We start from the raw sequence: 15,153 nt of genomic DNA on the forward strand, positions 1-15,153 counted from the left end.
CTAACAAGTTGTTGGATGTTTGTCACAAAAAGCCTTACTAACTCCACTTCATCTTTCTTTTAATTATTAATAATGTAGAGTATGCTGTTTGTGCACATTTGAGGTCATATTTAAATAATTTCTAAATTGGCAGCTAGTTGTTAAAAAAGAAAAGCGATGAGCCTCCACTTGCCGTATAATTAAAGCCCCTCCTCTGTTGTTGCTGCCTGTCAGGTTACATCGAGGAGGCGTGCATAATCCCCTGCCCATCGGACTGTAAACTCAGCGAGTGGTCCAACTGGTCCCGCTGCAGCAAGTCCTGTGGGAGTGGAGTGAAAGTGCGCTCCAAGTGGCTTCGGGAGAAACCGTACAACGGAGGCCGGCCGTGTCCGAAACTGGACCACATCAACCAGGTGCGCAGAAGGAAACCATCAGAGACAAGAAGTCAAATGTTGATCATTTCTGAACGGTGCTACAATGACAGGAAGTCAGTTAATGTTACGAGTTACATTTACTTCAGTAACTTTTTGGAAAAAGTTACTTTTAGGGGTATTTTCACTACTTTTTTAGCTTCACTTGAGAAATTTTATTGTGAAGTATTTCTGCTCTTGAGTAAAATGTCTGGATTTTCTATCCACCGAGTGAAAAACAAACATGTTTTAGCCAAAGGTTCACCAGACACAGACCAGCAGTTTCTGCTAAAGTTTCAGAAACTTTGTATTGAGAAACACTGATTTGGGAAAAAAATTATTTTGTCTGATTTGTTATTTTTTGTTACTTATATGGATTATTGTCATTTTTTACCTTTATGTACCAAAATTTCCACTTATCTTTATATTTTGATGATGTAATTTTTAAATGTTAAATTATTGATCATTTGATCAGTTACTCAGTACTTGAGTCGACTTTTTACCAAATACTTGTTTACTCTGACTTGAGTACTTTCCTGGATGGATACTTTTTACTTGAGTGTAGTTTTTGGGTGCCTCTGCTGAAGGTGAATCTCATTTGAGTTGTTGCCATTTTTGTGAATCCCCTGAAACCGTAACATATTAACGCTCCATTAATGGAGTTTCCCTATGAATTCCTTAAATTTGAAAATAAAACACATAAAACTGTGCTTCCCAGAGCCGTCTTGATCCCGTCCTCGCAGCTTGTCTGTTTAGTTTGCCTCTGTATTTATGCCAAGAGCTTTTCTGATTATGTCCTCTGAAATGTTGCATTAATCATGGCTTCTGCGCTTTATGAGCCGTTAGCTCGCTCTCATTAATCTATCTGTCTCTTCTTAATCCACAACAACTTCGTCGGACGTGACTTCCTGCCTCAGGCCCAGGTAAGAGCAGCTCTGTTCGCCTTGTGTCTCGCATGTGAACCTACATCAGTGGGTCACTGACAGATTAATCAGTTTAATCCTGATTAATCGTCAACTAATTTAGTGATCGATTTATTGTTAACAGACTCAAATAAAAGGCAAATTGCTGAAAGAAAAACATACTCAGCGGTAATTAAGCCAAAACTATACAAAATATTTATATTTTACATTAATAGGGGCCATATTATGTAAACTAATTGACTTTTTTTAACTTTACATTGGGTTATGATGTTGTTCCCTCATAAAAACAGACCTGGAGCTTTGCTTTGATTTTTTCATCCATCTTTGAGAAATCATTTAATCTCCATGGCAACCATTCAGCCATCCAAAACGCCTGATTGGACCTAGCCCCGCCTCCAAGACGCAGCTCCTCCTCAGAGTTGCAGATTCCAAGCTTCCACCTCTCAGAGCTCCCCTCTCCTGCTCCTTCAGACTAGCCAGCAGCAATCAGCAAACACCTGGTGGAACTGTTCATCTGCTGAGCTCATTACAGGAGCTGATTCTCAGTGAAACGTTGGTAAAAAAAAAACATCTTTTAAGGGTTAATAGAGCAACCATGCTGTGATGACTTCCTGAAGGCGGAGTTTCACAAAGGGCAGGAGCTTCTTAAAGAGACAGAGACCCAATTTCAAGGTGTTAATTCACCCCAGCCGGATAAATAATCTTAGTGGAGCGAAATTTCAGAAAGTTGATTCAAATTATCATTGCGTGTTAGACAAACCTGCCGCTCTCCAGACCAAACTGTGTAAAGAAATAAAGTCCAGTTTTTACCCTCAGATGTTTTATAAACAGCATGAAGGTGTAAAAGGTTTTCCTGGCTCTCAGGTGTATGAGGTGGTGCCGTGTCAGAGCGACTGCAGTCAGTACGTCTGGGTCGCCGAGCCGTGGAGCGTTTGGAAAGTCAGCAACGTGGATCTGAAGGAGAACTGTGGGGAGGGAGTCCAGACCCGGAAAGTCAGGTATCTGCAGCAAATAAAAAAATAAAATAAAAATCAGGGTGGGGTTGTAACTACTTACATTTACATGTGAGTAACTTTTTGGAAAAAAAATTACTCTGTACTTGAGTAATTTTAATAATAATTAAGTAATTTTTCATAATACTTCAGTAAAATTTCTGGATTTTCTACCCACTGAATAAAAACAAACATGTTTTAACCAATAAATCACCAGACACACAGACCTGCAGCTTCTGATAAGGTTTCATAGCTAATTTGGAATTTTTCTTTTTCCTGATTTTGTTATTTTGTTGTTATTTATGTGAATTATTTTCATTTTGTTCCTTAGATTACCCAAATAAAAAAGATATTTTGATCTATCAAAATATAATGGATCAACATTAATTAAAATCAATCATTAAAATAATTTAATTTAATGTTTAATTAATTAATTGTAGAATTAATATTTAATTTTTAAGTATTAAATGATTTATGTTTTGATAAGTTATATATTTACCAAATTATTTTTTACTTGAGTAATTTCTTTCTACGTTTTTACTTTAACTGAGTAAAAATATGTTGACGTAGTTCTACTCTTACTTGAGTAAAAAAATTTTTTTATCAAATTTATTTATTGTACCAGGAATAAAAATGACGTTTCACATTTTCCCCAGTGAAACTAAAAACTTAGACATCACATAACAAGTAAAAACAAGTAGTAATTTAAGAAATTTCATATCGTCCATAAAAAACAATGTATATAAACAATAATATTTTAAACCAGATAGCAGATATATGATTTTAAAACACAAACTGATATTTAGTTACAAGGTTTAGCGTTTACTGTCCTGATGAAATATAGAAGGTTTTCCTGACGGGTTGAGCTGGTTTCCAGGTGCATGCTGAACACGGTGGACGGCCCGTCGGAGGCCGTGGAGGATTACCTGTGCGACCCGGAGGAGATGCCACTGGGAGCCAGGGAGAGCCGGCTGCCGTGTCCGGAGGACTGCGTCCTGAACGACTGGGGCGCTTGGAGCCGCTGCAGCATGGTGAGCAAACCCAGCGCAGGGCGGCGTCTCCGCTAGCGACGGAGGCAGGGCGACGTCTCCACTAGCGATGGAGGCAGGGCGGCGTCTCAGCTAGCGACGGAGGCAGGGCTGCGTCTCCGCTAGCGATGGAGGCAGGGCGGCGTCTCAGCTAGCGACGGAGGCAGGGCGGCGTCTCCACTAGCGACGGAGGCAGGGCGACGTCTCCACTAGCGATGGAGGCAGGGCGGCGTCTCCGCTAGCGACGGAGGCAGGGCGACGTCTCCACTAGCGACGGAGGCAGGGCGACGTCTCCACTAGCGACGGAGGCAGGGCGGCGTCTCAGCTAGCGACGGAGGCGGGGCGGCGTCTCCGCTAGCGACGGAGGCGGGGCGGCGTCTCCGCTAGCGACGGAGGCGGGGCGGCGTCTCCGCTAGCGACAGAGGCGGGTCGGCGTCTCAGCTAGCGACGGAGGCAGGGGGACGTCTCAGCTAGCGACGGAGGCAGGGCGGCGTCTCCACTAGCGACGGAGGCAGGGCGACGTCTCCACTAGCGATGGAGGCAGGGCGGCGTCTCAGCTAGCGACGGAGGCAGGGCGGCGTCTCCGCTAGCGACGGAGGCAGGGCGGCGTCTCCGCTAGCGACGGAGGCGGGGCGGCGTCTCCGCTAGCGACAGAGACGGGGCGGCGTCTCAGCTAGCGACGGAGGCAGGGGGACGTCTCAGCTAGCGACAGAGGCGGGGCGGCTTCCCTCTGTCAAATCATCATTTTAACATGAAATTGATTTCCTTTAATGAAGGAAATGAGCCTTGTCATAAAATGTCTTCTAATTTATTGAATATGCCTGTAAATGTAGGAGATTATTTATGCAGTATGGCGCTAACCTTAACACAGTAACCAGGAAGTGAAGCTGGAAGCTCCGCCCCCGTGAGTCACCACGGTTGCTAAGCAACGTATCAAAGCTTTACATTCGTACCAATCAGTTGTATTGAGGATGTTTTAGGCAGAGTTGGTAGTAACTCATTACATTTACAGTTACATTTACTTGAGTAACTTTTTTGGGGAAAAAACACTTAAAATATTTTTTACTGTGTGTAAGTAATTCAATATGACTGAATATAAATAAATAAAACCAAACATGCAGATATGTTAATATAAAAATGAGCTATAAGTGGCTACTCTTTTACTTGAGTAAAAACATGTTAAAGTAATGCTACTCTTACATTAGTAAAATATTTTGTGCTCTACCCACTTCAGTTAATTGTGATTAAAGTTCTGAATATGTTACCACTGTCTTTCTGTGTTAAATATAAATATGTTTTGGAGCGTTTGTGCCGCGACGCCATCTTGGAACCAAAAACGATTCCAAGTATTTGAACTCCTGAGAACCGGTTCTCGATTCCCAACCCTAAACTCTTCGCTAGCAGAGGCTCCGACTCTGACAAGCCCGCTGAGATGTATCTTGATATCATTTTCTTGTCACAAGTATTTTCCCTCAGGCCGAGAGGACGCAAAGCTTAGCTGCACTGTATTATCGTGAGCAGTGTGTGAATCTTTGTCAACAGGTTATTTCTGGTACATGGAGGAGGAATAAAGTAGATCCATGAACTGGGGAAGCAAGACAAAGTGGCTTATACATCACCTATATTACACTGTGCTCACCGCGCATTCAGCAGGGGACGGCGATGATTTATGATAAAGACTCACAACGTCGGAGCAGGTCTCCAGCTCGCATTTAATGATGCACACACACCTGCATATGTAAGCTGGGAATAATGCGCCTGATTTGGCAGACTGCCACAGATCTGTTAAATAACTTATTCTGTTTGGAAACTACTTCTGCTCAAATTTGCTGTTAGAGGGCTTTATTGAACTAAGCAGAATGAAACAAAGCAGAGATCATGGAGGAGCAGCATTCAGCTTCTATGCAGCTCAAATCTGGAACAAGCTTCAAGAAAACTGCAAAACAGCCGAAACGCTGAGTTGCTTTAAATCAAGACTAAAATCCCAGCAGTTTAGAGTTGATTTAGAGCCAAAATAACCAACAAATATGATGTGTGTTGATGTTTTTGACGATGGCCCTCCATAAAGGAAATGGTGACGGATGCAGCCGTTAAATTACTCAGACTTATTTCAGATATGCATTAGTTTCTCTAATATTTCATATCCTCTTCACTGGTTTCACTGGTTTCACCAGGCCGTTGTTAATCACAACCAATTCTTTTCCCCTCAAAAAGACTCCCCATCTACCCACAATTCCCTTCTCGACATGGAGTCTGCAGTGGCGCCAGCGGGGCTTCGCACATGTTTTATTCATCGTTTCAGCAATGGAGCCGTTCAGAAGGTTGTCATTTTCTCCCACTGTTCTCCGTTCTTCAAACCCGGAGAATCTGATGGGTCGCCGGCCGAGCAGAATCTCTTTCTCAGCTTCCCTGTGATTCTCGCTGGAAAAAATAAAACTCCACATCCTGGAACAGGGAGAAAGGGTCAAAATTGGCGGTTTCATGGACTTTCTTTACGCTTGGACGCGCTAATAAGGAGCTCCTAACGGCTGACCCAAATGTGCCCTAATGAGTTCAGAAGACTGTTCGGACATCGTGTATTTAAGTTCGCCGCTGCGACTCAACTGGATTTATTTCTTGTTGCTCTCTGTTTCATCATTTTACGTTTCCGTGCGTTTCAGCCCTGCAGCAGGAACAACAGCCGCGTGCGGACGGCGTACGCCCTGCGGTACCCCGGCGTGGGCCGACAGTGCCCGGAGCTGTCCGACAGAGAGCCGTGCAGTCTGAACCTCAACTGCTTCAACTACTTCTACAACATCACAGGTGAAGAGCCAGGTGTTTCCCGAGACAAATACATGCTAAACAATTCAATGCAAACCATTCACAGAGGCAAACGTTGACGAGTAAAGTTTGCAATCAGTAAATAATGAAACTGTTTTTAATTTTCTCCCATCTGATATTCAGGTGTGGACAAAATAAATTTAGATAATTTTCCTTCCATTTCTGTTGTCACAAAAAAACGCCCTGGAGAGTTTAGCTTGAATAATATTGGTGCGTTTAAAATATAGGTTTTAAATAAATCTTGATTTTAGAGCCTCTCAGCTAGAAATATTAAAGTTGAGATTAATTAAGAAACTTGACTGTTTTTTACTGTGGTGCAGCTTAGATTAGTTTATTTAAAACAGGGACAGCGTGTAAAAAGACAATTTAGCTTACGCTAGTTAATAAAGCAGTTTAATATCATAAAACATTTAATCAAAAGTCACAATTTCACTGTACAAAGTCATAACATTACAACAGTATAAACAGCACCAAATGTCAAACTTCTGCCCTGTAATAAATTAAAAAACCTGTGCTTAAAGTTAATTAATTTCAGTAAAAAAATCTGAATATTTCTATTTAATTTACCTAAAACAAAATAATTCCTGCAAGTCTTTGTAATTCGGAGTAAGTCGATCTCCCACATCGTCGTTTCTTCATGTCTGAACTTTCAGAAACCTGGACAGAAGCTGAGGTTAGCACTGATCCTTATTACATCCTTAATACATGTCTCTTATATAACCAGACTACAATCCGTTTATAATCCGCCTGGCTGCCTGCACAGAGAAACACATGTATCTGTACATAATGAATGAGAGGAGGTTATTATGGGTAAAACATCCTCCTTCTCTTCTCAAGTCGCTCCATCCTTCACCGTTTCTCCGCTTTTCCTCTCTTACTGTCGCTTCTTCTCGCTTCGTTCTCCTTATTCTCGGTCCCCAGAGTGACACAAGGCGGTTCGGCAGACGGAGGCGCAATTCCCCGAGTTGCCAACAAGCATTCTGCTGCTAAAAACAGCCAGTCGTCTCTGTTAGCTTATTTTATGAGCGATGCCTCAGCCTGTGTTGTTAAAGAAGCTTTTTACAACACACCCAGGTTGTTTTGAAAGCAACTGCACCCCGGATTTGGGAGTAAAATGCTATTTCTCATCACTGATTTCCTTTTTTTGGGGCAGGTTTGGCTTCTGGAAAGCCTGGTTCTGTATTGTTCAAAGGTGTGAACCTAAATGTGTCCATATGGTGAAACTCCTGGATGCTGGCAGAAATTACAGAGACAGCAGCCACATTCACTGGCTCTGGGGGAGACGGCTTAAATAACCTCATTGCACACAAAGTGTTCATTTGTTATCGCCGTTGAGCAGCAGCCAAATACTTTATAAAGCTCAGCTTCAAAGAAAAGAAGCACTGATCATTTCAGGGCGATTGCAACATGAGAACATTTTGACGTGCTAAAGGAGAGAGATAAGTCATTTTTGTGCTTCACTCTGCGAAATCAACTCGTCTGCTTTAGGTGGGTATTTTATATGCAACACATATATGTCCTAAAATCCGTCCATATCCAGTTCCTATATGGTGCAAGGATTTCTGTGTCAGCACTTCCTGTAATTACATTTCCCTGGTGTTGTACTGCTCTTATATCTTAGATGTTGTCCTGGACTCGCTGCCTGCACAGGGATTTTCCAAAGGTGAACGGATCAAAATCAAACATTTGTTGTTTTCTTTTTAAAATAACACATGTTGCAGTTCTTTCCCACTTTGCATTATTTATAGTTTGGACTCTTACAATCATAACGCTGTGCATTCTTTTTTTATTGAATTCACATTATATTTTGAAGTACAAGGATAAAAATTATATTTGTCTTGACACCAAAATGATAGAATCTGCTCTTTCTGTTTGTTTCAGCCTGTCTGGTCTAATCAGTTTATTCTTAATTCACATTATATTAACGTGAATAGGGTGCAAGAAAAAGATGTGCTGTATCTATAGAGTCATTTAAAGGGAATCTAAATTCATGTTTTGCACATTTTTATTCATCCATTTTGATCACAGCTGCTTCTAAAAACATCCCAAGTTCTTACTTTTTTTTTTTTTTTGCGATAAGTTAATATTTTTGATGTCTGGAAAATGAGCAGTTTCAAAAACCTCACAGCTGTTAAGTCACATTTGCTGTTTCCTAGCAACCCCAGCAAAGCCCTGCCTGTCACCTAGCAACCCAAAATAAGCTCCAGCATGTTTGGTCAGCTGGATTTACTGCTGTATGCTCTGTACAATGGCTGCTGGAAAAGACAAGTGTTTCATTGTTGACTTGCCATCCGGAAACCACTTGCTGCATTCTCGTTGGTTGCGCAGGAGGCTCCACTTCTGCTTTTCAAATATGTACGATTGTACAGTTGGGCATCTGTTTGTAGACATTTTTACGTGTGAGTGTAAATGTTGAGTTGGGGACGTGGCCAGAAGCATCTTATTTGGATTTAAGTGACAAGATGCTCTGAAACAGCTCAAAATAGACAGAACTGACCAGACTAAAGTCTTATTTTCTAAGAATTATTTTGTGCAAAAAAATTTAATGACCATGTTTTGTACAGTGAATAGACATATCCTAACATTGATACGTCTAGCGTATCTACACTAATCTCTTCACTGACTAGTGTAGAGAATTGGTCAATATTGTTGAAAATGTCCGTAGAGAGAATAATTTGTTTGTCATCATGATGTCAGTGTGTCAATATCACAAACATAGACGACTGCTGGGGCGCCATATTTGATCAGCTATTATATTTCAAGTGTCAGGCTTTCAAATTCTGCATGATAATTTTTTGACTTGTTGGGGAGACTCTAATGACCAAATATGTTGTATATTTTTAATGGTTTAGATGCTGAAGCTAACAAAGAGGCTGGTCAATATAGTTATTGGAAAATGGGAAAATAGTCAGGATGAATCAGTCGTCATATTCAATAGTCATATCTCAATTACATGTTTTCCTGATGTTATGTAACCCTAGTCTGTACATTTTGCCAATATTTATATGCTTTTCACTAATAATTCAGTTTGCTGTTCAGTAAAATGAACTGTTTGGTACAATGCGTCTTTTCCACAAACCCATATATGATAAAGTGTAGTTGTTTTCAAACCTCAGGTCTGAGATCAATGAACATGTTTTCCTGCCCTCAGGTGTTTGTTGGTTCCTACTCATAGATATTTTTATAACTTATCTTCACTTCCACTAAGCCCCAAATCTTTCCCTAAAACCAACCATGCACTTTTTGATTTCTCCTGCCCACCAAGTAGCAGCTATTTGAAACTGACAATTTCTGACTGCCTGTTCTTCTGATGCCAGAGAACAAAAACCTCTGTTTTATCTTCCACTTCTTTCAATCCCACAGTTTTGGTTTTCTTTTAGTGTTTCTTTTACCCGTCGTGTTGACGACAGAAGTAGAATCCCAACCAACTTTCATTGGAACTGGTTATTGATTTGAGTGGTTTTAGATGAAAAGGAACTGTAAAAAGTAATTTATGTCAGAAATAAATTGCCGATGTCCAACTGAAATTACTGGCAGTCGCAGCAAGTTTTGTGCCAGAGTGAAGAATAAGAAGAGAGTCCAGAAATAACAGGACAAGCTGAAAGAAGACAATTTCATCTGTCTTAATACTTAAAACGTTATGTACCGTCATGGGGAAAAAGTTTCTAAGGACAGATACGTTCACTCAGTTGGTGGTAAAGCTGCTTTTAGTAACAATAAGTTGATGCAGTAATTTCCTGAATTACTTTTTCAATATTTGAAAATTGATTTTAATTAAATTTTAGGCTTTTGAAAGACCTTGATTTGTTTATTTTCCAGCCGTTCTGCTGTAGTTTCCTCCTGTGTTTGTTGTTCTGATGAGAGCCTAACTTCAGCCGCAGACAGATGGCCTCATGTTTAAACGGTTACACCACTTTGGTACTTCAGTTCTTGGCAGCTTAATAAGTGCAGTTTGGTTCTGGTCCTGTGGCTGAAAAGAAACCCAAATCATCAACCGTCCACCTGTGAGTTTGACAATAGGGTGACATGTTTGTGTTGGCATGATGCTTGGTTCTTTTCCAGACATTTTGTTCGACATTATGACCAAAGTCGGATCCGCGTTGTTCCAGAAACCTGCAATATTCTTCTTAGAAAGGAGGAGCTTTTAGCTGCCAAGTCTTTCTGTTTCTGTTTATTGGATCGTACAGTCGATCCCCTAAAAGCTGAAAGCCACAAATGATTCAGACTCACTCTAAAAACATCAATAACTGTCTATTTTAATAGGTAAAACAGCAAATTTAATTTAAAATGCAATAATACTCTCAGTGGGTTGTGTGTCCAGTGCATTGAGGTATTTGAGCTTCTAAAGCTGCATTTTCCTTCAAATATTTTAAATATCGTCTATAAAAAATTTGCAAGTAAGCAAATTTTCCACTATTTATTGTTACCCGCCACAGAAAAATCAGAGTATCACTGCAAAAGCACAGAGTAAGATTTAACCGAGAAATCTTACTCGGTAAGTATTTTTATCTAGTTTCTAGTGCAAATATCTTAGTGCACTATTAAAGTGTGATTTAGTAACATTGACTTTATACGTTTGTGTACAAAGCAAAACTAGAACATAAAAGCAGTGATGACTCATGTTTGATTGATTTTTGTTTCACTTTTCTCCTACACAGAAGAACTACTTGCAAAATGTAACATTCCTAGAGTCTCCAGGACACAGAACCAACTTAATTTGAAACTGTTTGATTGTCTAAAGTGGTATCAATTTCATGTTTTTATGTCATTATCCAAAGCCTTCAGAGCTGGTCCTCTAAAGACTTTTTTTCCAATTCATAAGAGCTACTTGAGCTAGATTTGATACAAATGAACGTGCGTCCTCAGAGGGTTTTCGGCTCCTTCAGAGTTTAGATAGTAAGTGGGCGTAACTTGGAGTCTCGGCTGCAGATGGATCCTCCTGAGCTTTTAGGTTGGATTTGCTGAGTGCTTTGAGTTATTATCCCTCTGTCCTGGGAAGATCTTCCCTGTCACTAGTGCAGGATTTGACTGAGTCTGAGGAGAAAGTATAGCTCTCTAAATGTCAGCGAAGAAAAAAACCCTGCAGCGTCTGTCAGAACGCGCAGCATCAGTAAATGCCAGCCGTTTCTTTGATTCTACACTGCTGGATAGATGATGTGGTATACTTTAAATCACACCATTTCCTTTTCTTCTTTATCAATTAAACATAATTTAGCTGCCGGCTTATTCATGTGATCGCTGCTGAGGAATATTTTTTGTTAAACCATTTGAATAAATACTGAAAACAGTTTTGAATAAAACATTCTTTTGAATAAAAACTGAAAGGTTACAGCTTAGTCACAGCTTGAGTGCTTCATTACGTTTCCATTGTGCGGTTGTACAAAAGGAAATAAATTGTGAGGATTATAACGAACTGTATATCTTGACTCCCCGTCACCTGCTTTTCATCTCCGCATGCACGTTGGGAGGTAAAATCAACAGTGGCAACCTGCTGAATGCTAATACGTGTTTTCTCTTCTTGCTAAATCTGTGTGCTTTTAAAGCTTCTGTGTGACAGTCGTACGAAAACGTGAAATACATCCAAGCAGTGTGAGATATGAATGCCAAAAAGGATAAATGGCTTATACAGCGACATGTTTTCTGCTACTTAAATAATCAAAAGAAACACCCAATTTTATTAGAACCTGAGAAAATAATAATCTTCGAACGTCTTTCACTGTTGTAGTTTGGCCACCAACCAGAAGAGGGCGCCATTGGTCATTCTGAAGCGGAGGCAGACACAGAATTAAAGATGGCGGCTATACCAGAGCAAGACAGGTTACGGCTCGGACATAACGGAATAACTATAAGTTTATATTTGACACGTAAACATCCAACAGTTAGATGCGAGTGTGGTATGGACATGGAGAGAACATGTAATAATTCATTGTGAAAAGATTAGGGCAAGTAGAGAAAAATTTAAATACGAATTTAGGAAATATGATGTGGAGACATTAAGATGAATAACATATTAGTTAAACACAACAAGATAAATAAAGCAGTTATTAATTTTTAAAGGAAACGGGATTATGTTTAAGAATTTAAGTTGGTTAAAAATAAATATACTCTGGTCCACACTCCAGCCCAGTAGATGGCGATAATGCATCTTAACTTTAGATGTCACCCGTCAGTAAAACCAAGAAGGAGGAGAAAGAGATTGTCAACACAGAGTCCGGTGTTGGTGTGAGATCCAAAATTTATTTTATGCGTTTCTGTTTTGAAATATAAACACTCGACATATACTCGATATAAACACTTCACTTTAAGCGCGTAATTCAGACGAGCTACATGACAGTCAGTCAGTCAGGAAGCATTTTCATATTTGGATGGTGACTTAGCATCTGGAACGGCACAATCTACGATGAATAAACGCATTTGTACGTCCATTTCGGTTTCAACTGCTTCTAAAAACAGCACAGGCACTTAAAGAAAAACTTCTAGGGTGCGTTCACACTGCAGCCTGAAGTGACCCAATTCCGATTTTTTTTTGACGTAATGCGATCTGTATCCGATCTTTCCATGGCAGTGTGAACAGCACAGGTCGGATTCTTTTTCGAATGTGACCCATATCCGATACGTATCCGATTCAAATGCGACCATGACGTCCAGGTCGCATTCATCCGAACTGAACGTCACTGATTCTCAACAAATCTCACTATTCTGTGTCCTGATACGCGCAAGTGGGAAGAAAAACAACAACCATGACGGAATATATGAGGATTAAGTCGTCAATATGCTGCTCCGGTTGGACAACAACTTGAAATATGTAAGCTAAGCTCCACCGTTAGCCTCCATGTTTACTTCCGCACTGAGCACTTCTTCTTTTTATGGCAGTTGGCAGAACACTGAGAACGCTGACGCTATTGCGCCCTCTACTGCGCATGCGGGACACTTTCAGGTCGTTTGCCCATTTACACTGCAGAACGCATACAGGTCGCATTTACTGGCAGTGTGAACGCCCCGGCAAAAAAATCGGAATTGCCAGAAAATCGGAATTGAGTCACTTCAGGCTGCAGTGTGAACGCACCCCTAGTCGTTTTCTGGCAATAAGTTAATGTTTCTATGACACTGTTAGTGAGTTGTTTGAAAAAACAAAACAGCTCTGTAACCTAGCAACCCCAGCAGAGTTCCACTCGTTGTCTAGCAACCCAAACGTAGCTCCAGCAAGTTTGGTCAACTGGTTTCACCGGAAATCTAGAAGGGAACCAAAAACTGATATGACGGATACAAGAATAGAGGTGTTTTATGTAGCATGTAAATAAGTCTGGCTGTTGAAAACCATCCTGATTTTTGTTTGAGAACCAGCTTGAACACCTTTCCTGGGCTAGTGGTTGATTTGCTTGTTGAATTTAAAATATGTTTGTATTTTCTGGGCTCCACAAAAATAAAAGATATTTCCAGTTTCTGTCTGCAAAATAATTATAAAAATTTTAAAAGATGTTGGGAAGACTTGATGCAACCATACTGTGTTGTATTTTGACAGATTTAAAAGAACAATAAAATGTTTATTTCTTCTCATAGCACAACACTTTGGCTTGGCTGAACACACAGCTGGAAAATGGGTCACTGTGGCATCTCTGTTCTTGTAAAAAAAAAGATTGTATTTATTTTTTGAGAGTACTTCTGCTGCCATCCAAGTCTTTTCTGGCACAAAAAGTGTGTGTGGGAAGGACTAAAGAGAAATGCAGCGAAAAGAAAAACATGTTTTTCTCCTTGTGTGGAGTAAAGCCAAAAGAATCTTATCAGCAGTTAAACTAAAAATAAACTAAAAAAGTTCGAGGCCCAGATTTAAAGCATAAAAACTATCCACAGCGGATGTATCTTCTCGGTTAAATCTTACTCTGTGTGAATAATAAAAACATTAAAGTAAGAATGGAAAATGAAAAAATGATTTAACAGAGATTTGACTCGGATCACAGACATGATTATGGAAGCACAACACCAGTTTTTAATATTAAAAAGAAAATTGCCTTGGGATTTTTGTATGATCCGTATCTACTAGCTATGATGAGAGTATTATCAATCAGTAGACATTATTTAAAGATTAGAAACTTTTAATTGGATTCCCAAATTTCTTCTGAGCAGATTTTATTTCAACAACATAAAATCTTTTTAATTTTTATTTAATTTAATCTTTGAGGTTTAGCTCTGATGTGAGTATTCCTGCATTGTGTCGTGGTTTATCTGATGCCAGAAACCTTTTTATGTTCTCCAGACTGGAGCACTTGTCAGCTGAGCCCCAACGCCGTTTGTGGAAGCGGCATCAAGACCCGGATGCTCGACTGCGTTCGCAGTGACGGCAAATCTGTAGATATTAAATTCTGCGAGGAGGTGAGCCAGGCAGTAATTTTCTCCATATCACAAATCACAATTTATTAGGCCTGAATATTTCATCGTGAAGTATTCAGTTTCTCATCCTGAGGTTGCTGTGGGTTAAAGCTGAGGGATTTATTTAGGTTTTAAGTGCTTCTCAGCTTCTAGCCAGAAGACTGTCACCACACCTTTTCACCTCTTTGCTCATTTTTAGCATAACGCTTTGTGTCAGAATGAAAACTTTCACCTCTAACATCTGCTTGGATATAACAGATACTTCTGCTTGCTGACAACCGTGATGTGACTTTTATTTAAATGATTTATCGTCTTTTGCATTTATAATTTCTGTTTCAGCTGAGTTTGGAGAAGAACTGGCAGATGAATGTCTCGTGCACCGTCGAGTGTCCCGTCAACTGCCAGCTGTCAGAGTGGTCGGTCTGGTCCGAATGTTCGCAAACCTGTGGGCTGGAGGGTAACATTTATTATTAAACAATCATCTTTATTCATCTTTGTTTCGTAAAATCAGGCTGCTCATATAAAGCTGCTTCTTCCAAACAAATCCTGGTTTATTTTTTTAGAATCCAGCTCAGGAAAACATTTAACATTGAGGAAATTTGTCATGAATTTTCATCAGCAAAATAAATAAATA

At 40.1% G+C, this 15,153-nt stretch overlaps 1 protein-coding gene across 1 annotated transcript in view; it reads left to right on the plus strand.

The window, feature by feature from the left end:
- Positions 1 to 15,153, plus strand: part of thsd7ab (thrombospondin, type I, domain containing 7Ab) — a 198,339-nt gene that overhangs the window by 153,290 nt on the left and 29,896 nt on the right. Inside the window, exons 14-20 of the mRNA XM_088013650.1 lie at positions 214 to 392; positions 1,307 to 1,312; positions 2,177 to 2,310; positions 3,182 to 3,335; positions 5,993 to 6,134; positions 14,407 to 14,522; positions 14,859 to 14,976. Of these exons, the coding sequence (XP_087869776.1) occupies positions 214 to 392; positions 1,307 to 1,312; positions 2,177 to 2,310; positions 3,182 to 3,335; positions 5,993 to 6,134; positions 14,407 to 14,522; positions 14,859 to 14,976 (849 nt within the window). The remainder of the gene's footprint in view (positions 1 to 213; positions 393 to 1,306; positions 1,313 to 2,176; positions 2,311 to 3,181; positions 3,336 to 5,992; positions 6,135 to 14,406; positions 14,523 to 14,858; positions 14,977 to 15,153) is intronic.

Source organism: Poecilia mexicana, unplaced genomic scaffold (genome assembly GCF_051168715.1).
Source record: "Poecilia mexicana isolate PSO_F unplaced genomic scaffold, ASM5116871v1 scaffold_16, whole genome shotgun sequence".
Taxonomy (NCBI): domain Eukaryota; kingdom Metazoa; phylum Chordata; class Actinopteri; order Cyprinodontiformes; family Poeciliidae; genus Poecilia; species Poecilia mexicana.